The sequence below is a fragment of the Bos taurus genome, chromosome 28, assembly GCF_002263795.3.
Source record: "Bos taurus isolate L1 Dominette 01449 registration number 42190680 breed Hereford chromosome 28, ARS-UCD2.0, whole genome shotgun sequence".
NCBI classification, from domain to species: Eukaryota; Metazoa; Chordata; class Mammalia; order Artiodactyla; family Bovidae; genus Bos; species Bos taurus.
In genome coordinates, this window is record NC_037355.1 from 44,123,011 (window position 1) to 44,147,291 (window position 24,281).

The 24,281-nt window shown below is 44.0% G+C and overlaps 1 protein-coding gene across 1 annotated transcript in view; it reads left to right on the forward strand.

Annotated features, from left to right (window-relative positions):
- WASHC2A (WASH complex subunit 2A) overlaps positions 1-24,281 on the forward strand; it is a 44,933-nt gene that overhangs the window by 10,124 nt on the left and 10,528 nt on the right. The window contains 18 exon segments of the mRNA NM_001205767.2: positions 1,027-1,046; positions 1,048-1,121; positions 2,932-2,993; positions 4,228-4,275; positions 6,729-6,839; positions 7,408-7,495; positions 8,101-8,172; positions 8,879-8,997; positions 9,704-9,761; positions 10,779-10,838; positions 11,217-11,390; positions 13,504-13,631; positions 14,686-14,772; positions 16,745-16,846; positions 18,262-18,393; positions 20,148-20,311; positions 20,916-21,018; positions 23,086-23,241. Of these exon segments, the coding sequence (NP_001192696.1) occupies positions 1,027-1,046; positions 1,048-1,121; positions 2,932-2,993; positions 4,228-4,275; positions 6,729-6,839; positions 7,408-7,495; positions 8,101-8,172; positions 8,879-8,997; positions 9,704-9,761; positions 10,779-10,838; positions 11,217-11,390; positions 13,504-13,631; positions 14,686-14,772; positions 16,745-16,846; positions 18,262-18,393; positions 20,148-20,311; positions 20,916-21,018; positions 23,086-23,241 (1,758 nt within the window).

A 24,281-nucleotide genomic window follows, 5' to 3' on the forward strand; every position in this document is an offset into this window, starting at 1 on the left:
TCCAAGGACAGAACTGTTCTCTTCTTTTCCCAGTGTCTTTTTAATAGGGAAGAGTTGTTAAAGCCAAAGGACCATGCCTCCAGGGTGGAGTGCTTTCTTGGCTCTAAATTTTTGATGTTTGTAATGGCCTGAAATGGAAGAATCTCTAACATGTACCTGTAGATAGTCTACTTCATTTTATTCTGTTGTTTGATCTTCTGATCTTATTTTACCAACTTCACTTCTCTAAATTCTACCACGTGAACCTCTGAGGGGCATTATTATTATTTTCTTTGGGTTTTTTTTTTTCCCCCTCCCTCTCCTAGATAGGTTCTTATCAGTCTGTTGGAAACATTCCTTTAGTTAATTATGTTGACCGTAGATACTTGCCCTGTAGATGGCTGACAGTCCTCGGTAAATAGCTGTCTCTCTCTGTCCAGCCCGTGCCTTCTGCCTGTGCTCCTGCCTCTGCCCGACGCAGCGTGGAGGCGGCCTACTCCGTTCCCTCCCTTAGTGCCTTCTGCCCTGTTTGTCCACACACCCCACTACCCACTGACTATTTGTGTTATTTCCTCCGTGTGCTTCTCCACATTTAGGACTTCGTTCTCAAGGGTCGTTGATTGGTTGATTTTTGTTCACCAAGTTGCTTTTCAGGGGAGGAAGATAGGTCACCATCATCAAAGCTTGTCAGGATTTCCAGTTTCTTTCCTTGGTCCTCCTCCTCTGGGGCATGTTGCTATGAGGTTGTGCCCCTTTCTTTGTTCAGTTACTGCTGGTAAACTTTCTACAAGCCTTTGCCATTTTTGTTAATATAATTAGGCACTTGAGAAGGGAAAGTCTTTATGAATCAGCTTTACTTTTCTATCTTTACCTAGGATTTAACTTTTTTAAAATTAGTGATTGAAAAAAAAATCCTGCTGTGTTTCTTATCCTCTTTTATTATGTAACTTTTTTGGGGTAGTCAGATGGAAGAGGATGCCAAATGGAATACCTAATTTGATTTTCAACTTAAGTATTTAACTGCCTGTTCCCTTCCATTGTTCACAGGATCTGTACATTGACCGCCCCTTTACCTTATTTAATTGGGTCAAAGCTGTTCATGGAGCAGGAAGATGTTGGTCTTGGAGAGCTTTCTAGTGAAGGTACACTTTTGCACTGCATACTTTTGTTGCTTTTAACATTTATAGCTTAACTTTTTATTTAAAAATAATTTCAAACTTCACTTTAAAGTCTTAAAGTTATAAGACTAGGACACGGAACTCTCACATACCCTTTACCCAGGTTTCCATTTGTGAATACTTCGCCATATTCGTGTATCATTCTCCCTCTCTATATATAGTATTACTTTCTCCTGAACCTACTTAGGAGACATCATGCCACCTTACTCATGTATATGGTTGGCAGTTCATCTCCATGGGTTTTGCATCTATGTATTTAACCAACTTGGATAGAAAATATTTGGGAATAAAAAATTACAGAAAGTCCTAAAAGCAAATAGCTGCCATGCTGCACAGGCAACTGTTTACATAGTGTTTACATTGTATTAGGTGTTACAAGTAACGTGGAGACGAGTTAAGGTTGTTACAGGAGAAGGATGTGGGTTATATGTGGACACTATGCCATCTTGGTGTCTTTGTGTGTGTCTGTTGGGGAAAGGGGGTCCTGGAACCTATCCCTTGAGGGACAGCTGTATTTCTTTGTGTATTTCTAAGTATAAGAGACATTACTTTGCCAACAAAGGTCCGTCTAGTCAAGGCTATGGTTTTTCCTGTGGTCATGTATGGATGTGAGAGTTGGACTGTGAAGACGGCTGAGTGCTGAAGAATTGATGCTTTTGAACTGTGGTGTTGGAGAGGACCCTTGAGAGTCCCTTGGACCGCAAGGAGATCCAACCAGTCCATTCTGAAGGAGATCAGCCCTGGGATTTCTTTGGAAGGAATGATGCTGAAGCTGAAACTCCAGTACTTTGGCCACCTCATGCGAAGAGTTGACTCATTGGAAAAGACTCTGATGCTGGGAGGGATTGGGGGCAAGAGGAGAAGGGGACGACAGAGGATGAGATGGCTGGATGGCATCACTGACTTGATGGACGTCTGGGTGAACTCCAGGAGTTGGTGATGGACAGGGAGGCCTGGCGTGCTGCAATTCATGGGGTTGCAAAGAGTTGGACACGATTGAGCGACTGATCTGATCTGATCTGAAGAAAAGGAACTTTCTCTTACTTCGTTGCACATTCTGAATATTCATTTGCCCATCTGTCATCTTGGTTGGATGTATGTATGGGGCTTTGATGTGAGACTTTTAGTTTTTATATCCTGCTTATTAATGGAAAAAATTAATCCAAGTGGTTGCATCTTGTGAGACTTGGCAAGAGTGTTCAAGTCAAGTATACTTGACTTTTTGACCTCTTCCCCTAGTAACTTTTATATGAAATAAAGTCACCAATTGACAGGTCTCCAACAACAGTAGCAAAAAGTATGATTACCAAAGTTAGGGGATTTTACTGGATTTAATACTAGCTAGTCCTCAGTCATACTCCCATTTTTCCAGTTGTCCCAGTAATGGCCTCTGCAGTCTTTTTCTCTGGCTCAAAATCCAGTCTCCTCACTGCATGTAGTTGTCAGATCTCTCTGGTCTTTTGGTTTGATACCATTTCTCAGCCTCTTTTTGCTTTTCACAACCGTGACATCGTCAGAGAGTATAAGCCAGTTTTTTCCTTTGTAACTAATATATTTTTTTGTAACTAATAAATATCACGTGGGGAAATACTTTGAGCCTATGTAAATATTCCATTCCTCACTATAGTGAAGACACTTTAATTCCAATGAATGAGTATGGATGGTTTTATCAAAATCTTTTGATGTTGATGTATGGCGGTTTGTGATCTTGAGAAGAAATTAAGAATGTTTCCTTATGAATATTGGCTATAACCTTTATCTTTCTTCTAACCAGAAGGTTCAGTAGGCAGTGATCGTGGGAGTATCGCAGACAGTGAAGAAGAGAACGAGGAAGAGGTAAGGGCTTGCAGGTGTGTCCAGGTCATAGTGGGCAGGAAACTTACGGTGGGTTTAGCAGGCTCAGTAAATAACATATTCACGAATTAGCAATTTGTTTACAACAATCTCTTAATAGCAATAGAAGCCATGTTCTCAAGTCTTTTCCTTGGGATGGGAAGTTCCTTTTTTTCCTGTGTACAAAACCACAGAAAACTGCTTTAACCTTTACATTACCTTAACCGTTACCCTCCCTCCTGCCTCCCCACCAAACCCTCTTCTTACCAATGTGTTTTGAGGGGGACAGCTTAGTTTGGTGGAATCTCTGCCTGAGATACAGTCTTTGAGTAAGTTCTATCTTTGAGTAATTCTAGGAGAAAAGTCCATATTTAAAACTTTGTTTACTCTAAAACCTTCTAGACCAGAAGCTTGCTGAAAGCGTCCACTTAAATGTTAGCTTTACTGCGACCTCTGGCATCTTCACACCCAAAGAGCCTGATCCGACTCCCTGTTCTCTGAGGCCTCAGAGTCTGCGGGCCTTGGCCTTGACGCCTGTTGTACCTGGCATTGTTCCTTTAAGTGGAATATGTGTTACTGCAAAGGGTAGGAACTCTCCAGAGGATCGTTCCTGAATGTTGCTTTCTCAAAGGCGACAGTTTTGTAGCGTGCTCCTCCCCGCTGCTGCTCCTCTGTTTGCACAATCGGTTTCCTTTCCTCCTGCCTCCAGCCCTCCCCTCAGAACACCTGATAGGAGGAAATGAACTTCGTGAAACAGCCTTGCTTTCACTGACTGTCAGTAGCTAAATAAACCCTTCGCTTTTAGCCATGAAGCAACTCTTTACCTAATGGCTTGTATTAAATACTGATGTTCCCTTCTTGGGCCTGATGAAGCAGTGGTTTTACTTAGAAGGAAAATAGAGAATGCAAACCAACGCAAACCAATGCAAACTAGCTTTTGATAAGTTAGTTAATTACATGTGCAACTCTTAATCCAAAGGTTAGAAATGATGGGGCAGATTGATATGAGTACATTGTCGGAGAGGTTTAAAAGAATTACAGAAGTGATATGTAACTGGAGTAGCCCTTGGTGATATTGCCAACTCTCCACCTCATCTGCACCTTGATGCTTCAGGTGATCAGCAGTCAGTTCAGAAACCAGTCAGTGGTGGCTGCCCTAGAGACTTAGACACGACATCATTTCTGTACTTCCAAGTGGAGCCAGTGTTAATAACACCTTTCTTTTCTCCCCAAAAAGGAGTCAGATGAAGATTTTGCCAATCATAGTGACAATGATCAAAACCGGGTAAGATGCATCTATTGAAGTGACTTTTAAATTTTAATTTAAGCATAGCATGTATAATAAATCTATATTAAAATTACTTTTGAATGACTTACGGGAAAGTAAGGATTTATTCATATTTATAGATATTCATGTTTGCTTCAAATTTTAATGTTTTTAGGCTACTTCCTTGTATATTCTCAATTTTACTTTATATTTTCTTCATTTTTCCTGGACAACAAAGAAGTAAAAAAAAAAAATTGAGAAACAGAGCCTCTAAATAGCCCAATTACCCGTATTGAAATTTTCATATGAATTTCATCACAAGGATTTCTTTGTCGTTTTAAATCGTCTTTGTGAGTTGTTTTGTAAGCTTATGTATTTAGCATACATGTATGGTACTGTCGTTGGAGAAGGCAATGGCACCCCACTCCAGTACTCTTGCCTGGAAAATCCCATGGATGGAGGAGCCTGGTGGGCTGCAGTCCATGGGGTCGCAAAGAGTCGGGCACGACTGAGCGACTTCACTTTCACTTTTCACTTTCATGCATTGGAGAAGGAAATGGCAACCCACTCCAGTGTTCTTGCCTGGAGAATCCCAGGGACGGGGGAGCCTGGTGGGCTCCCGTCTATGGGGTCGCATAGAGTCGGACACGACTGAAGTGACTTAGCAGCAGCAGCAGCATGGTACTGTTGTAGTCTCTAAATGTGTATGGGAAATAGTTTTAAGATTTTTATTTTTGAGATAATACTACATTCAGAGTTTTCATTCCTAAAAACCCTTTGCCTCTGACCTCTTTTCTTAGAAATTAGGTGATCTAATACTACTTGATACTACTGTTTAAGAGACATTGCAGATTAACAGATGGCGCGTAATGATTTCCCAGAATCTCATCAGCACTGGAATTACGTATGATGTTTTCTGCTGTAGAACATGTTCAGCAGTATATTGAGATTCATCAGCACTGGAATTATGTATGACTTTTCTGCCGTAGAATATGTTCAGCAGTATATTGAGACTCATCAGCACTGGAATTACGTATGATTTTTCTGCCGTAGAACATGTTCAGCAGTACATTGAGATGATTCCAGTTTGTATTTCGCTTTCCTAATTGAGAAAAAATTTTTCCACAAAAATTTCCAACTATCAATGAAAGATTCAGCACCTTTTGATGTTACTTTTGTTTTTCACTGCCGTGTGTCACAAATGTGGCTTATCTTTATGATTGTAATAGTCGGTCCTCCTGGAGAGAGTGTGTATTTTTACGCAGTTTACTATTAAGATTCACTACCCTCTGACACACACCATTGCTACAAACATGGACATATTTGTAAAAGCAAAGGACAGCACTTTAAATTCCGACAGTTTTCCAATAATACGGTGATTTAGAAGCACTAGTGCAGCTATTTGTATTGTTGAAACTAGACTTGTTTCGTGTGCCATTGCCAACCTCAGAGTTCAAAGGATTAAATTAGTTGAAAAAGTGATCTAAGCATAGTGATTGGCACAGTTTATTGATTTAAATGTTAAAAAATTAAAAAAACCAAACAGTTTTTATATACAATGGCTACCTTTGTAAAAATTAGAACTTAACACATAAGATTGTTTGAGTCATTTATTCTTCATATCTTTACACTGTCTAGAGGTAACTGGTGTTATCTGAAAGTAGATTATTTCCAAGTGCTGTCCTTCGCTTTCACAGATATGCCCGTGTCCGTAGCAGTGGCGTGTGTCGGGGGCAGCGAGTTCATTCTGGGTTTATCATTCCCTGCTTTGTCGCTTGGACCGCCTTGGGTGTCTCTCCAGTTGTTACAGCTAATTCTTTTTAACTATTAATATTTTTGTTAAGATAGTAGTATACTTACTTCGGAGAAGGCAATGGCATCCCACTCCAGTACTTTTGCCTGGAAAATCCCAGGGACGGGGAAGCCTGGTGGGCTGCCGTCTCTGGGGTCGCACAGAGTCGGACACGACTGAAGCGACGTAGCAGCAGCAGCAGCAGAGAAATGAACATAAGTAAGTATGCTGCTGCTGCGGCTGCTAAGTTGCTTCAGTCGTGTCTGACTCTGTGCGACCCCAGAGACGGCAGCCCACCAGGCTTCCCCGTCCCTGGGATTCTCCAGGCAAGAACACTGCAGTGGGTTGCTGTTTCCTTCTCCAATGCATGAAAGTGAAAAGTGAAAGTGAAGTCGCTCAGTCGCGTCCGACTCTAGTGACCCCGTGGACTGCAGCACACCAGGCTCCTCTGTCCATGGGATTTTTTAGGCTAGTGGTGGGACATTTTTAATATTTCATTTTTTGCTGTTGCACAGAAAATAAGTCTCGTGTATGATTTGCTCCAGCACATTTACTGCTTCGGAACTCTTGCTGCATTATTTGTTGTTCCGTTTTGAAGAAGTCTAAAGCTGAGTGGTAGTATCTTTTTGAGCTTGATGCCCGTATCTGATACTTTTAATCCGATGGTTTATGCTTTTAGCACATTGCAACGATGAGTGATGAAGAAGAGGATGATGATGGTTGCGACATTTTTGCTGACTCTGAGAAGGAGGAGGAAGATGTTGAAGACATGGAAGAAAACTCTAGGCCTGTAAGAAAGGCTTTACTTGCCATCACCAGGCGAGGGTTCAGAAACAACCCCTAGGATTCATTCCTTTCATTGTCATTTATATTTGTAACCGTCTTGTTTCGCATCATCTCACCTTTCACTTCATCACTTTGCTCAGTAATTCATTTTCACTTTCGGAATAATAGTTGAGCATCCCACATTGCCAAACAAGTACCACTTTCTTCTCCAAATATTAAGATTTTACTAGTTAGATCATTCAATATATATTCACATTCAGAGTTTCAAGATCCTAACACTCCTCCCCCAAGGACCTTGTGGTATTTTTCTTGTCTAGATCTTCGAGTTTTAAAGTTGAAGTATTAAAAAAAAATAGAGAGCATCTCCCTTTGAAGGAACACTGAGTCCTCTTTCTCAGGTGATCTGTTATAGGGTGCATATGTTTACATTTATTTAGTGAAAACATATCTTCTCATCAGTCACCTTCTTTGCCATTGTTTGGATAGTTATGTTAGGTGTCCCCAAATAAACTACTAGTTAGTCACAAAAAATAGTACAAACAAGTGATTCCTTCGGTCTTCCCTGGCTGTAGAAAAGAAGCAGGCCTACATCATTTGCTGATGAACTGGCAGCTCGGATCAAAGGGGACGCCTCGAGCAGGATGGAAGGGGAGCGCACAGGTACATCGCTGCCTCTGAGAGGCACTCACAGGGCGGTGGGCCATCGGGACCCCTCTCTGGGCTGCCCTGAGGTGGGTTTCCTGTTTAATTACTAAGGCATGAAAAGCATAAATTGCAGTTCTTACCAGGTTTGCTTCATAGATTCTCTGATAAGTAAACACTGGACTGCCCCCTTCCCCAGGAAAAATGCACATACACACATCTATATATGAAGTTTCAGGGGATTAATGAATAACGGAGAGAACCATCGGCCCCGGATTAAAAATCCCTGGCTTAGTATTTACTCCTGTATTTTATTTTGACTAACAATGTAGCATATAATATTTTCTAGTGGTTTAACAAAGTGGAAAGATATCAGAAGAAATCTTTCAGCAAGTGCAATCCTGGTATGTGTGTGACCTGCTGTGATAGCTGGACCCTTCTGCCTTAAAAAGAGGCACTTCTGAGTGTCTTCTCTGGGTAGGGCGCTGAGTGGGTGCTCTGGTGGAGCAGACACACAAAGTTGAATGTCTTGCTCTCATCTTAAGAATTGTGAGGGTGGCGGATGTGCATGAAGCTTCAGTAGAGTAGACTGAGTGTTACTAAACTGTGAAATATTCTTCAAGCCTTATCCCCAGGGGAAGCAAAACCTCAGAAGACGTTGAAAGAGAAGAAGGAAAGGAAAACTCCCTCAGATGGTAGGTCTTTCCCCTTGATCCTCTTCTTTAGGAGGCTCTTGACTCAGGAAGGGGAATATCGCTTCCGTAATTCATTAAAATGCCTCTTTTAAAGCTGACAAATGAGATCTGTCTCCGTTCACTTTTAGAAAGGATTTAACAGCATGCTTTTGGGGGTGTGGGGAGAAGTGAGTGTGGGTTAAAAATGCTTTAAAGGTTTGATTTACTGGATTTTACAGGGACCATTAGCTGTCTTTCTAGACATTTATAAACTAGGGATTGCTAGCATTTGTTTTCAGTAAGGAATATCATATCAGGCCCTTTCACGTTCAGCAGCAATGTCCATTGTATTTCCACTTGGGGCTGTGTCAGTCTCATCTCCCCTCAGTCTACCCTTCTGTCGCTCAAATTCTGGTGGGATAGGTCTTGATGGCAACTGAAGCATATACTTGCTTCAGAAGAAATGAGATGAAAGGGATCGCCTGCAGAGTTCACTCTGCTCCAGACGCTTAACAGACTTGAGAGTGGGAACCCAAAGAACCTTTTAAGGAATTCGATGGGTTTTTGTCTGAAGGCCCTCAGACCACCAGCATTCAAATAGTGCTTATTACATATGGTTAGATAAACTCCCTGCCGGTTGTGGAGGTATTGTAATGTTAATCCCCAGAACTGGAGTTCCAAACCCATCTTTAATTCTCCATGCACAGCATTCCCTTCTGTTTGCTAGATGAAGAAGATAACTTATTCGCACCCCCGAAGCTGACAGATGAAGACTTCTCGCCGTTTGGTTCTAGAGGCGGCCTGTTCAGTGGAGGGAAGGGACTTTTTGATGATGAGGATGAGGAGGTAAGCCCGTGGTAATCAGTGAAGCTCTCCATAGCTGTGTCATGGGTTTGCAAGGAAGAAAGAACTTTCAGTTCCTTTAGTAAGGAAACAATGGCTTTTTAGTTGGAAGTTGCTTCTACTTTCATATTTTAGGAGATTTTGAACTAAGGGTCACAAAGTGAGGAAATACTGTATCTTGATGCCTTTGTTAAGTAGGGAGAGGATGTGAGAGTGTTAGTAGTGAAAAATTTACATTTACTGCTTAAGTGGTTGTTTCTTAACGTCTTTTATCATATTCTTACATGTTTGTATTTAATTTCTCTATAGACTAAATTGGGCTTCCATGATGGCTCGGTGGTAAAGAATCTGCCTGCCAATGCAGGAGATGTGGGTTTGATTCTTGGTCCAGGAAGATACCCTGGAGAAGGAAATGGCAACCCACTTCAGTATCTTTGCCTGGAAAATCCCATGGACAGAGGATCCTGGAGGGGCTACAGTCCATGTGGTCACAAAGAGCTGGACATGACTTAGCGGTTGAATAATAACAATAAGACCTAAACTGTTTCAGGGTCTGATTTCATCATAGTCTTCACTTTGGAATTGATTTTCTGTCAAGACAGTAGATGTGTATTTTTTAAACTTTATAAGACACTTTTCTTTAGAAATCTTGAAATACAGCTCCGTTTTCCTGTGCTGTTTTTGAACTGTGTTGTTTTATTATAAGCAGAGTGACCTCTTTGCAGAAGCCCCTCAGGATCGGGGAGCTCGAACCCCTGTTAATGAAGGTGAGCGTGGATTGAGGCTGACTGTGCTTCTTCGTTATAGATTTCCAGAACTGGTTCCTTCCTGTCAGGAGATGGAGCCCTTGAAGTTATCCCCAAACTTTGTTAGGCAGGAAGCTGTTACGTTCGCCTTCATCTAGTTAAAAGCGGTTCATTTGCACTAATTCGTGTCTTGCAAAAACAAAAAAGTACCATTTGTAAACCCATATCACAATTTTGTCTCTTTCATAGAGAAAGCAGAAAAAGTCAACCAGGGAAAGCATTCTGGCACTGTTGAGGACATCTTAATTTAATCAAGTTCAGTTCAAAGAAACATTTCTGCAATTCTGCATCTAAATTGGAGACCAGTACTGCCTTAGCCCAGTGTACATTAGAATAATTTGTGACATTTTTAAGCACACATATGCTATTAAAAAACTTAAAATCCGTTAGGTCTATGATAGTCTTGAGAATTGGGAATGAGTTATTTTAAGTGACCTGGTCTCCCCAGGCCAGAAGTCATCAGATTTTGGACTGCTATGGTGCTGGCTGACCTGATTGTCTTGAGGTTCCTACTCTCCACTTTTTGGCATCTGTGACTTGCCTGCTTTCCCGCTTTCCTGTTACTGTCTTCGTTTTGGGCACTGACGTCTCAGATACTTTGCTGCTCGTTTTTTACTTGCATGTTCTCATAAACGGGATGGATGGAGTCAGAACTGTTGAGCCCTGCTTGCTCTGCTCCCGCCTTCCCCATCTGTGCTCTGCATCTCCTTGGCCTCGGCCGCCAGCCCCACTGTGATTGTCCAGGGTCCGTGATCTTCCATGGGAGTCACGGCCTAGATTGGTTTAATACCAAGAGAAAAGTCATGGCGTCTGTAGAGAAGATAATACTAAGGAACTTGTGAATGGCTCTGTGAGGAAAAGTTAGCTTTTGAGTCTCCTGTTAGCTCTGTGTTGTGCTGTACATATTTTAGGAAGTTGCGTTTAGCAAGGAAGGTTGCTTTCTTTGTTGAAATGTTCTCTCTCTCTTTCTCATTTTAGCATCTTCATCTTCTAAACCTGGAAAGAAAATCCCGGCAGGAGCTGTTTCTGTATTTTTAGGTATCATAACTCAGAGTTTGTTTTTGATAACTACATACTGTAGTTTTGTGTTTTTAATACTGTCCTCTTCCAAGAGCTGACTAGGGAGGAGAGCAGGAAGACCTTCAGAGGGCATCCACAGAGAGCTCACTCACCTGTGTTAGCTCCTGTTCCCTTAGAAACCAGCAGCCTTGGGTTTTTCCAGTCTGGGTGATCAGTTGGTTTCCCACTGTGGGACGATCTGTATCAGTAAAGGATGCACGTTGTTGGGGCCTGTTAGTTTGTGGATGAATCGGAACTACAAGTTCTGGTGGTGGAACTGTTTTTTTTCTTTCTGTGAAGTCAGGAAGCCCACCCACAGTGGCTCGCAGCTGGTCTGTCCTGTCCTTCCACCCACAGGGGATACTGATGTGTTTGGTGCCACCTCTGCCCCGGCACCGAGGGAGCCCCAGAAGCACGAGCGGCCCCCTCCAGGGAAAAGCGCGTACGTCCCAGCGTCGGCTGGCCTCTTCGATGATGACGACGATGACGATGACTTTTTCTCGGCATCCCGTAGCAAACCTCCCAAGACAGGTACTGCTCCAGCCTGTGTTTCCGGGAAGGTAGCTGGATGAAGAATGTTGACCTAAAAGGCATGAAGTTCCTCTGGTTCCTCAGCTCTCGTACAGTGCGAGAGTCCCTTCTCAAGCGTTTCTGTCAGGGGCGTCTCATCTCGAGTCGGTTACGGAGCCTCGACAGTCTCTCTGTTATGGACCGAGCTTTTCCTCTTTAGAAACTAATTACTAGGATTGTCTTCCTCAGAGGGAGAAAAAGCTGCTCCCCTCTACTATGATCAGGATTCTAGCTTGGACCTTCTCAGTTACCAAGACAGTTTTAATTGTGCTTTCTTCCGGCGTCCTTAGTAAACTGTATGTGAACAGACCATCTATGCCAGGTATCCAGTTCCAGGTGACCTTGGCTTTTCTCTTCTGTGATGGAGTTTTTGGCCCCTTTACCGCTTTGGCACTGTCCTTTCTTCACCCCTCAAATCTCAGCCATTGCATTCCTGAAGTCACTCCTCTGAATCAGTTATTTAATGAGCAGATGGCTCTCCCAGGACTGTTGTAAAAATGCAGATTCCAGTTCAGTGGATTTAGGGTGGGGCCCTTGAGTCTCCGTTTCTAACAGGCTCCCTGGTGGGCAGAGATCACTGGTCCGTTTGTTGCACTTGGAGTGGCAGAGGGTTTGATTCACTGGTTTGTTTTCCGGAAGAGAAAGGTAGACACTGCTGAGGTGCACACAGTTTCCAGCTACCTGAGCAAAGAGCTCTTTCTCCTAAGGACGTGGACCAGGATGCATCGAGAAGCAGGCTGTTCGACTTTAGCTTATTTTCCAGCAATAAGTGTGGAGTAAGGATAGCAGCAGAAATGCAAGGGAAGTAATGGCCTGGTTTTAAAAAGCGTGCAGACTGGACACGTGATACGCTCACATCTAGGCTGACTGAGAGGACAGTGAGTAAAGGCTGTACTGCTTCCCGGGGCTTGGAAGGCGTCTCACTCGTGTCATTAACTCATTTGGAATCCCAGGTAAGTGGGCGCCACTCTGCTGGGCCTGCTGCTCTCCTGGGACATTCAGGAACCAGTGCCCTCATTTCAGGGACACACACCTCACACCTCATTCAGTGACGCGGTGCTTGTGGTTGCGAAAGGTTGAAAACCACCCACATAGTCACCAGTGGGGCAAACTACGGTCCTTCCATTTAGTGGAATTTTGTGAAGCTGTGAAAAAATGGAAGTTTATCTGTGTTGACATGGTAAGATATTACACCCTAGGTATTTGGAAGGAAAATTGCAAATCATAAGATTTTTTTTTAATGATGTTATTTAGAGCCATGTTTGTGAATTGCTAGAGTTAACATGTTACTATATCTTTTGTGGAAATTAGAAGTATGTGCATCAAACTCTTCCTGCTGGCCTTCCCGTTTGGGTGGGCAGGTGGAATTATGGGGCATGTTTCATTATTTGATTCTGTGTAGTTCGGTGCTTTTAAAGAAGTATTTATTTACGGCTGTGCTGGATCTTCCTTGCTGCTCGTGGCCTTTCCCTAGTTGTGGGGAGCGGTGTGTGGGCTTCTCGTTGGGTGGCTTCTCTTGTTGGGTGCACAGGCTCTTGGGAGCACAGGCTCAGTTGTCCTGAAGCGTGTGGGATGTTCCCGGACCAGAGACAGAACCCGTGTCCCCTGCATTGGTAGGAGCATTCTTTACCCCTAGATCTTCGGGGAAGTCCCTGGCTTTTTTTTTTTTTCTTGGCTGTGCAGCTTGTGGGATCTTGGTTTTCTGCCCAAGGATTGAACCTGGGTAGCAGAAGCCAGCCCTCACTTCTCAGATTCCTAGAGCGGTTGACTTGCCAATGATCTTTCCGTAGGTCCCTCTCTGCCTCTTAGGCCAGTCCAGACCCCTTGAAGCGCGTGCCGCTGCTTGGAGAGGATGCAGGAGATAGTGAAGCTGTCTGCCCTGTGTGTTTCACTGGAGCAGCTCTCATGCTCTGTGAAAAATTCCAGCTGGTCCACTTAATATTTCTTCTGTAACTAATCGAGCAGTAACATGCTTGTTCTGTTTATTCTTTGAGAGCGAAGTTGTTTTCATCGTGGAATTCTGTGGTGGGATTTCTGACTTTGTGTAACTTTACGCCGTGGTTTCTTTCTAAAGACAAAGTCGAGTCCACTGCCGGTATCTTTGACGATGAAGAAGGAGATCTGTTCAAAGAAAGAACAGTGGCTTTGCCAGAAGCTACTGTGAATCAGACAGATGGAAACAAAGCAAGAGCAGAAACAAAGGTGAGCAGGAGGGAAGACTGAACTTCGGTGTGAATCTGTGGGGCATTTTGTTAATTCATCTGGAACCCACAGGGAGTTATTGCTTCCTTGCAAATGTACGGTGAACTTCAGATGTGTAGAGTGTTGAAAGAATACAGCAAACACCCAAGTAACTGCTACCGCCTAGAGTAAGCGGTTACTGGGTTTTACCTTCCCAAGTGGTTTAATGGGTGTGTTAGATGGACGCATTATCATGTGCAAAAGAACATTGCTTTACTTCTGTCATTCCTCCTGTGTGGATTAGCTGCGATTCTTCTGAACAGAAGAGCTTTCTCTCCCCCTTCTTTCTTGTCTTTTTAGTATCATTATAGAATCATGGATTCTCCATTCATTATCTTATAATCCATTAACGTCGTTGTTTTTTTGATGCTCAGATTGACCTGTCTTTGGCTAGAGGGCTGCGTCCACCTCAGTCTTGAAGCCCTGCTCGCTCCTGTCGCTTCCCTTGCTATCCTGCACAGCTCGATCTGTCCTCTTGCTGAAGCACATCTCTTGTCATGTGTTCCTATGAAACCCTGGCCTTGCTGCTGCCATCCACCTGGGTGCCAGCATTCAGAACTCAGCAGGCTGCTACCCCGGCTCCAGCTATACACATCCCGTTTGTGCTCTGCACGCTGTGGGCAGTCGTTCCACACTGACGCCCCTAGAGGAGCCCTCTGCTTTACCTGGTTTTTTTCTTTGATGGTTCCCTCTGCCCAGAATGTCCTTGCTCGAACCATGGCCCATGTCTAGGTCCCATCTGTCCTGAGAAATTTACTTTACAAGGACTGCTGCTTCCTTCTTCCCTAACATATACCAATTTTTAAATCCTTTTCCATGGTGCTTCTCTTTCTGCATTAATTCTTTATATGCACCTGATGTGCGGCCAACGGCCATGATGTTTTCATTCCTCTGGTGCGTGGCCTGGGACCTTACCTAGCAGAGAGTCAGTGCATCTCCTGAACAAGTGAGTGAATGAACCCTTATTTCCAGGTTTCTGGTTTGTTAATTCTTTAATTGTTTCTTTTCAACAAAGGTTATGCTACCTTCCAGCAAAAATCTCAAGCTCTCGTCGGAAACAAAGACTCACAAAGGTTTATTTTCAGATGAGGAGGACTCTGAGGTAAGGAATTCTTTTTCTCAGTTCTGGAAATTACTTCATGGATATGACAATGGGAACTATTTCTGATTCAGGATGTCTCAGAGGTAGAAGACTCAGTCAGTACTTTAGTTCTTTCTTTGAAAACAATGTTTTGAGAACACATGGCATTTAGAAAGCAATGTGCGTACAGTCCTGTCACTGTTGGGTTTAAATCCAGTGCATCTCCTAGGAGGAAAACTCAGGATGCTCGAATTTCAGGCTGTGAATTGATGTGCAGTGTAATGAGGTGCTTCTTCCAGAACAGAAGTACACACACAGCTTCGTCTTTCAGGAGGAATAGGGTATCGTATGAACAGTGGGTATCGTATGTAGTGACACACACACTCTGTATCCCTGGAAGTAATAGACTTCCTTCACAGAAAAAGATGTGGACATGGCAGAAATTTACATGTAATTTCAGGAAATTGTGAACTCTGGGTTAGATGCTTGTGGTTTTTTTTTTTTTTTTTTTTTAAAGCAACAGAGCCCTTTCTTTCAGTGAACTGTTGCCAGTGTGTAAAAGGCAGGAGAGGCATGGGAAGCTGGTGCTCCTCCTGTGTGGCTCTTTCTACCTAAACAGACCTATGGGGCTCTTTGGGGCCCAGGCAAAAACCACGGGGCTGAGTGTAGCTCTTTTCACTTAATGAACTCATTAGCACTGCACTGAGTAAACATTGATTCCATGATTAAAACGATTTCATCGAGAGAGTCTTTGAAACTGTGTTCTTGTCCTACTTGCCTGACTCTTACACATTGAAGATTTTCTTCCCGAGGGAATAGTTGTCCTATTTCATGTTTCTGATTCATGTAACTCAGTTTGCAGGTCTTGCTTTGCATTGTAGGCTGACATTTTACAGCATTTTGGAAGTTTCTTCATAATCTACCAGATCTTTGTCTAGTTTGCAACATTTCCTAGCTGTCATGTCAAGAGTACAAAAGATTTTAAAGTTAAAACTGAATATATATTTATTTAGAAGAAATCATATTCCTACTCTCAGGAGGCATGTGAGGTGGTCTGGTAGAGACATTACTTTGTCAACAAAGGTCCATCTAGTCAAAGCTCCGTTTTTCCAGTAGTCATGTATGCATCTGAGAGTTGGACTATAAAGAAAGCTGAGGGCCGAAGAATTGATGCTTTTGAACTGCGGTGTTGGAGAAGACTCTTGAGAGTCCCTTGGACTGCAAGGAGATCAACCAGTCCATCTAAAGGAGATCAGTCCTGGGATTTCTTTGGAAGGAATGATGCTGAAGCTGAAACTCCAGTACTTTGGCCACCTCATGCGAAGAGTTGACTCATTGGAAAAGACTCTGATGCTGGGAGGGATTGGGGGCAGGAGGAGAAGGGGATGACAGAGGATGAGATGGTTGGATGGCATCACTGACTCAATGGACATGAGTTTGAGTAAGCTCCAGGAATTGGTGATGGACATGGAAGCCTGGCATTCTGCAGTCCATGGGATCGCAAAGAGTCGGACATGACTGAGTGACTGAACTGAACTGACTGGTATCCTACTCTTATTAGAGGAAAAAGGGGTATAACTACATTAAACAGTGTCACAGGTCCAGTAATTTGAGAATCTAGCTTCTATTTCCATTGTTACATGTGTTTATCTCTCTGATTCTCTGGACAGAAAAAGGAAGTTATTTTTTAAGCATGGTAGGAAATTGATTGGCAAAGTTCACCCTGTCCTTTGCCATCCAGGTGGGAGAATGGAGCCTCTGGGCTCCTGTGAGGCCGCCTGGAGTCAGGTGTGGGTCTCTTCCTTCTCACCTGCACACAGCAAGGACAGAGTCTGGTGTGTGTTCCTCGAGGACTGTGACAGCCCGCTTTCCTCTCTGACAAGAGAGACCTGGATGGATGGCATCTGTTGTGCCATAAACTTCAGTATTTTATATCTGATACTTTGAAACTGATACATTTTATTAACCAGGAGCTTTAATCTTGATCCAACAGGATTTGTTTTCTTCTCAAAGTGTGAGTAAGTCAAAAGATGCAAGTGTCCTGCCTAGCAAACACCGCAGCTCAGTCTTGCTTTTTGATGATGAAGATGGACAGGTAAACACTTTCTGCAACACAAGCTAATCGAGTTTTCAGTTGGTAGAAAACCATTGCTAACATGGCTGTGCATCCAGAGGCTCTTACAGTAGAACAGGGCGGCGGGAAGGCAGGCGAGCCGTCTGAGGGGCGGCGGGAAGGCAGGCGAGCCGTCTGAGGGGCGGCGGGAAGGCAGCCGAGCCGTCTGAGGCACACGTAACACACACATCTCGGTGTTTATCTCAGTGATTCCTTTCTTAAGTTCTCAGCTGCACAGTGGGCAGCCCTTAGATTTCTTGACCCAGCTCTGTGCAAGACTTTGTAGATTGCACTTGTATAATCTGCCTTTAAAGAATAGTTTCAGGGGATGAAACCCAGTGATCTACAAGAGTGTCTCAGATGAAGTGGGAGTAGAGGGGAGAAGACAGCCATGTCCCTGCTTTGCTTTTCTTCGCCACCCTGGATGAGAGAGCAAAGTGGGGGAAAGAAATGAGAGGGAAGAAAAGCCAAGCCTTTGCTCTTACACAGAATCACGGGGAGGCTGAGCTCACGGGCTCTGTCATCAGGGCCCATGTTCATACCGTAGGTCCCCACATGCAGATCAGGGACTTTGGGCAAGTACTGATAACAACCTTGCCGAGTCTCCTCTGGCTTAACAGTCCACAGCGTCATTGTGACGGCACAGCACCTGGCACGCAGTAAATGCGTGGTGAATGTTACTCTGTCTCGGGCATCTCCAGCGAGGGCCAGGTCATTACTCTCACGGCCTTTCCTGCCTTTGCACGATTTCCTTAAGGGCTCCCTTTATCTGAGCTTAACGCTTCAGGGCCATTCACCTGTTGTGGTATATTGTTAAGAGTGTTTTTCTGTCTAACCTGGGCTCAGGCCCTTTGATGGTTTGTTCTCTCTTCCCCAGGTATGTGTCTTTCATAAATGTAAGAGAGTAGAGAAAGCTTCCCATTTCTTTCTTTTTATTCATTGCTCTGGTTTGTAATTCATAGAAAGAAAGGTGCAGGCTGCCGGCTGCTGCAGGGGCTGTGCTGTTTCCCCGCCTTCTGTAGGCTTTGGGCCCTCCCAGTGAGCATAGAAGGCCCCCACAGGAGGCCCAGACGGAGCCAAGTTCCTTCCTGTTTCTGTGACCTTGTCTTGTTACTCACCCTTGTGCTCCCACCCGAGTGTGCTGCCTTTGAATTCTGTTTCACTTCTATGACTGAATACAGTTAGAGAATATGGTAAGCGGTTGCTGCAGGGTTATAATAAGAGAGAAGTGGCATCTACTGGCACTGTATGATTTTTCCCCCCAAAGATGTTATATATATGTTTCACTTCACTGGAGACTTACTCTCTCATAATTTAACACAAGAGAATATCTAGTTTTTTGTTTTATGTGTTCAAAGCTGTCATACTCTTCTGACCCCCCGCTTTTTTTTTTCTAGGATAATCTTTTTGATACTCCAGCTGCTAAGAAGCAGACATCGTCTCTACCGACTCAGAGCCAAAAGAAAACAAAGCCCTCTGAGCCTCCCAAAAAGAAAGCATCTGCCTTACTGTTCAGCAGTGATGAGGAGGTGGGTGGAAATTTATCTCCTAATGGGGAGTCGGGGTTGGTTTGATGGATTTAAGAGTTACGGCTGTCCTAAACATCTTCTTTTTCTCCTTAGTGTAGATCTAGTGAAATTTGGTTACTAAAGACTGTATTCACAAAATTGTCATTCTATTCTTGAAGAAAGATATTTATTATAGTACATTAACTTAAAGGTTAATCTTTTCAAAATACTTGGGCATAAAGTGAGTATGGTCCTCAAATTTATAATACATACTTATCCAAATGAATTAGGGCTTATTTCACGTTGCTGAATGATCGCTGTGTTTCACTGATCAAGGACTGTAGCTCGACAAGGCAGGAGTGGCTTATGCTGGTTTCACTCCTCGTCTGTAAGTCTTCACAGGATTGCCATCTGGTGTCTGGAGCGTATATATTGTTGGAGCCAGCGGAGAGTACAGTTTAGCAGCTGTTCAGATTTAGCAGTGTAGGAAAAGACTAAGTATAATGATAAGTAAAACTGTGAGAATCAAAGAATTCTTATTCATATACATTACTCTGTTTTAACATGTGTTAAGTGTTCTTGAGGTAATTACAGGATAATCAATCATAAATTCACTTAATGATAAAGTAACTCTGTGTTGATGTATAGCATTGTTAGTGTCTGTGGTAATGGCTTTAGTGTAAGAACGAAGATCAATCAAAAACCCACTTGATTGAAAGCTCTTAAACTCCAGAGACCAAAGGATCACTTAAGCAAGTGCTCAGAATCCTTATTGAAGGGGTGAGCATTAGGCCAGGTGGTTTGCCTATAACTTTCTGAAGGCCATGATTAATAATTTGTGAATAAGGATTACCTGCAGATTTCATTGTGTCTTATTTATGTTGTGTGAATTTTTTTTTTTTTTTCTTTTAATTTGGCTGAGTCGGGTCTTATTTGCAGCATGTGGGATCTTTAGTTACAGCTTGCAGATTCTTAGTTGTGGCACATGCGATCTAGCTCCCTGCTGCTGCTGCTGCTAAGTTGCATCAGTTGTGTCCAACTCTGTGCGACCCTATGGGTGGCAGCCCACCAGGCTCCCCCATCCCTGGGATTCTCCAGGCAAGAACACTGGAGTGGGTTGCTGTTTCCTTCTCCAGTGCATGAAAGTGAAAAGTGAAAGTGAAGTTGCTCAGTCGTGTCCGACTCTGAGCGACCCCATGGACTGCAGCCTACCAGGCTCCTGCGTCCATGGGATTTTCCAGGCAAGAGTACTGGAGTGGGGTGTCACTGCTAGCTCCCTGACCAGGGATCAAACCTGGGCTCTCTGTGTTGGGAGTCTGGAATCTTAGCCACTGCTAAGGGAAATCTCAGGGAAATCCCCTGCATGAGCTTTTTATGCATTTTTTTCCCCAGCTTACTTTGGAATTTAAAAAAATTGTAATTCAAATATCATTCTCCTCTAAAGTTGAGAGTTCTTGACTTTTTTTAAACATTCTTGTTCCTTCTCATTCCCCTTCATAATTAATTTTGTTCTCTGAAGTAGAGAAGACCCTTATCCTAACACAGGGGGAGAGAGAGTGTGGTAGGCAGTGATGGAGGGAGACGCCAGCAGCTGTGTGGGCTCCGCGGGCCTAGCTGTCTGGACTTGAGCTCACGGGAGCCGTGGACGTGGACTCGCCTCCAAAGTGGCACTTGGTTTGCATGCAGCTCAGCTTAATGAGCAGGATTGTATTTTATTTTTCAGGTTTCTTACTCGGGGTTGCCAGAGGACTTTAACATGTATTTTATCTTCTAAGGACCAGTGGCATGTTACTGACTCACAGACCAACTCCACATCTGACAAATCTAAAGGAGAACCTAGGGACCCTGAGCCCACCCACCAGGAGGTTAAGGCCGTGAAAAAGACCAGCCTGTTTGAGGAGGATGACGAGGATGACCTGTTTGCTATTGCCAAGGACAGGTGAGATAGTCCATGTAAGAAATCATTTCGTCAGTGTCTGGTAACAGGTGAAGGTATTTGATGTGCAAGATGTCAGTTTCTGGGAGTGACATGCTGATGGTTCATCACCTGGTGATGGTCCAAACGAGAATGTCTTTGGTTTTCACTTGCACGGTATTCTCCTTTGGTACTGTGAAATGTTTTTCTTCATAGATCCTTACCTGATTTCTTCTGCTTATCTCTGCATGGCTTATGGGATCTTCATTTCCCAACCAGGGATGGAACCCATGCTCCCTGCATTGGAAGCATGGAGTCTTAACCACTAGGCTGCCAGGGAAGTGCTCTCCCTTTTTTTTTTTTAACCTTAAAATACTGTTTTTCCTAAGTTTGTTAGGGGTTTAAGTATGATTTGTCTTTTTTTGTTTTTCTTTTCCCCCCGGGATACCCTAAAGAATGTGGAGTTTTGTCCAAGTTACTTAGGTTTGTCATTTGGATAGAAATGCAACTGTGTAAGGTCAACGATTGACTTGGTGGTATGTGGGTTCCTGTAGGTATGGCCTGGAAAGAATATTATATTTTTAAAATCACATTTGCCTCCAGTTGGACTCTTTGTTTGTTTGTACAGCCAAAAGAAGGCCCAGAGAGCATCACTTCTGTTTGAAGATGATGCTGACAGCGGAAGCTCTCTGTTCGGCTCTCCTCCCACATCTGTTCCTCCTGCAACAACGGTATTCCTAACCTCTTAGCCCATGAAGTATCCTTGAGATGATGTTATGTGAATACTGATGGTCCCCTCAATGAGGTCCTAAAACCTAACCTTGGAGCCTGAATCTTGTGGAAAAACTCCTTTGCCTGACTTTAGAGATCTCCTGATAATGGTGTTTTACAGGTGAAGTACACGTGCAAAGCCTGGAGAAAGCATCACACAGCCCCTTCAGTGCGAGTTGTAGGCATCCGAGTCTCAGGGAGACCAGGGAGCAGCACGGTTGCTCCCTTCCGGGGGGAGCTGCTGGGCTTAGTCCAGGAGCATGGAATTCCGCGAGCATCAGAGCAGGCCAGTTAATGGACAGGTTATCCCTTACAGGAGCAGGTTTCAAGAACTAACAGTTTGGTCCTGGATTGTAATTATTCACTATTATTATTAATAGTAAACAAGTAAAAAAGGAAGGAAATTCTGACAGGCTACAGCACGGATGAAGCTTGAGGACATAGTGCTGAGTGAAATAAAGCAGTCACAAAAGGACAATGCCGTGTGATCGTTCTTGCGTGAGTGCTTAGGGCAGTCAGATCCATGGAACGACAAATGCTGTGTCATCGTTCTTGCGTGAGTGCTTAGGGCAGTCAGATCCATGGAAACAGTAGGACAGTGGTTACCAGGGCCTGGAGTGTGCTGGAGAGGGGAATGGGGAGTTGTTTAATGGGTAGAGAGCTTTGCAAGATGAAAAAGTTCTGGAGGTTGGTTTTATAATAATGTGGATGTACTTAATAGTGCTGAACTCTCCACTTAGAAATGATTAAGATGGTAAATTCTGTGTTTTTTTAAATCAACATTAAAGTTTTTCAAACACTGGTAATGGTGTGTGATAGGAAAACTCCATTAGTGCCTGTCCAGTCTAAATAGCTTTCAGCAATCACATATAAACGGCATTACACCATGATCACTTGAGCTGAAGAATTAGCAAGTCTTCACGTTAATTACATCAAAAGGAGTATTGAGGGGTGAGAGGATGGTGGCATTATGGTCGTGTTTGTGCCGAGCTTGTGCTGAGCCCTTACTTGGTATAAAATGCTGTGACTGGCTAGAGAAATATACTGCTTGATCCTTTGAAATGAATGGATAAAGATGCATGACAGCTATCAGTGTAAGTTAAGAAGGCAGTAAAGGCCAGGCATAGATATAAATATTCTTAGCAACGAAGCAGCTGTAACTTACCAAAGGGAATGGGAAGATCTTTGTGGGTGACACCCGAGCTGAGCCTTGCTAGGACGATGGAGGATTGGCTTCTCTGGACAGTGGGGATCCGGTGTGGAAGAGTGGAAGTTTACGGTAGGTGTCAGGAAGCGTGAGGGTTGAGGAGGCACAGGTAGATGCGGGTTTAAAGCGGGGCCTGTTGATTATGTGTGAAGTTGCTCAGTTGTGTCCGACCCTTCGTGACCCCATGGACTGTAGCTGACCAGGCTCCTCTGTCCATGGGATTTTCCAGGCAATAGTCCTGGAGTGGATTGCCATTTCCACAGTTAATACAAACTTGTGCACGTTTGGGATGGGAGACGAAGTAATCTGGTAGGTGTTTTCTTTTAGCAGGTCAGCTCTGGGTGATGACATACAGCTGAAATGTGCAGGGAGGGAGTGGGGCAGAGAGGAGAGGCTGCTGAGTGTCTGGTGGCAGAGGTTACAGGCTGCTTGACGGCGTCCACGAGGGGTTAACGACACAGGAGTCAACCACAGACTCAGGGCAGAAACTGCCGGCAGGTCTGAGACAGTGGTAGTTACTGCTCCTCCCTGTTCGTGCCCCTTTCCTCTCCTGTCCTGTCTCTGCTGACCCCAATGTTTAGCTAGTAACCCTGAAGAGGAGCACACGTTTGTCTTCCTCTATACATTGCCATGCTTGTCAGGCACACTTTGCTCTCTGTCTTTAGCCATACCGTGAGCCATGCAGAATCTTGGGTCCCTGACCAGGGATCGAGCCCGTGCCCCCTGCAGTGGAGGCGCCGTGTCTTAACCACTGGGCCAGCAGGGAAGCCCCTTTCCTTTTGTTTGTTTTTGAGGATGTCATTTACTCCTCTTTTGATAGAAAAAAGAGACTGTCCCTGAAGTACCGCCTTTGCTGTTCAGCGATGAGGAAGAAAAGGCGGCTCAGTCTGGAGTGAAACCTGCAGCTAAGAAGGCTGGGAGCGCCAAGGGGACCTCAGAACTTGGGAGAACTCCTGCGGTCGAGGAGTCAGGAAAGGTGGACTCTTTTTTTCTTGTATCATCTGTTATTTTTGTCTCTCAGATGTTCTTGTAAAACCTATACATGTACGCACTTACCCTTACATTTTTCTACCACAGAAAATGATGACTCAGTTGTTGAAACTTTTGAGAACACTGAAAAGCATGAAGAAGACAATACCTGCTCTCACTGTTCCCGGAGGTCTCCAGCGCTGCTCGCGCCTTTGCTCTCTTTTCTAGGCGCGTGTGCACGCCGTGACACGCGTGTGTGCACGCCGTGACGCGCGTTTCCCGGGTTATGTTACTGTCAGTGTTTTGCCTTTCTCTGTCTCAGCTCCTTTTTCCTTTTGGTTTCTCCCTGCACATCTGTCCTTTTTGACTTACTCTGTTCTCTGGAGTCTGTTTCCCTTTGGTTTCTTTTAGTTTCCACTTGTACTTGAATCATAGTGACAGCTTTAAAAAAAAAATATTAACTAAAATTCATACTTTATTCAGATTTCTTTAGTTTTTAACCTGATACACCCCCTTTTTCTCCAGGATATCACATTCACTGTGACAACTTGTAAGAAGATTTCCATTTTCATTTACCAGTCTTTGATGCTATTGCCTGTGAATTACAGAGTGGAGTGAATTGTTTCTTCTGCATTAACTTTCTTCTCCTGGGATGTCTGTCCTCTCCTATAGGAGGCCTGTGAATAAGACTGCTGGCTGCATCTGGGAATCGGCAGTTCGTTCAGTCTCTGCCTTTCTCTCACTGGTAACTTTTCTCTACTGTGTGTGATCGGCTCTCTTCTAGCGCCTACGTGAAGAAATGTCACAAACACTTTTGCTGTTGAGGCTCCGTGGGGCTACAGTGATGCAGATGTTTTCTCTGTATCTGCGTCGTTGTGTGACTTTCTCTTCTCATCACCTCCTCGTGGGCCTTTCCTGTGGTGCTGCGGCCGCTTTCTCCCTGGATTCCAGCTGCGGGTTGCACTGCTGCCTCCCTTGCTTGAAGATAAGCCCCTTGAGGGTTGGGGCCACGTTCGTTTTGCTATCCATGATATCTGTGAGAGTGCT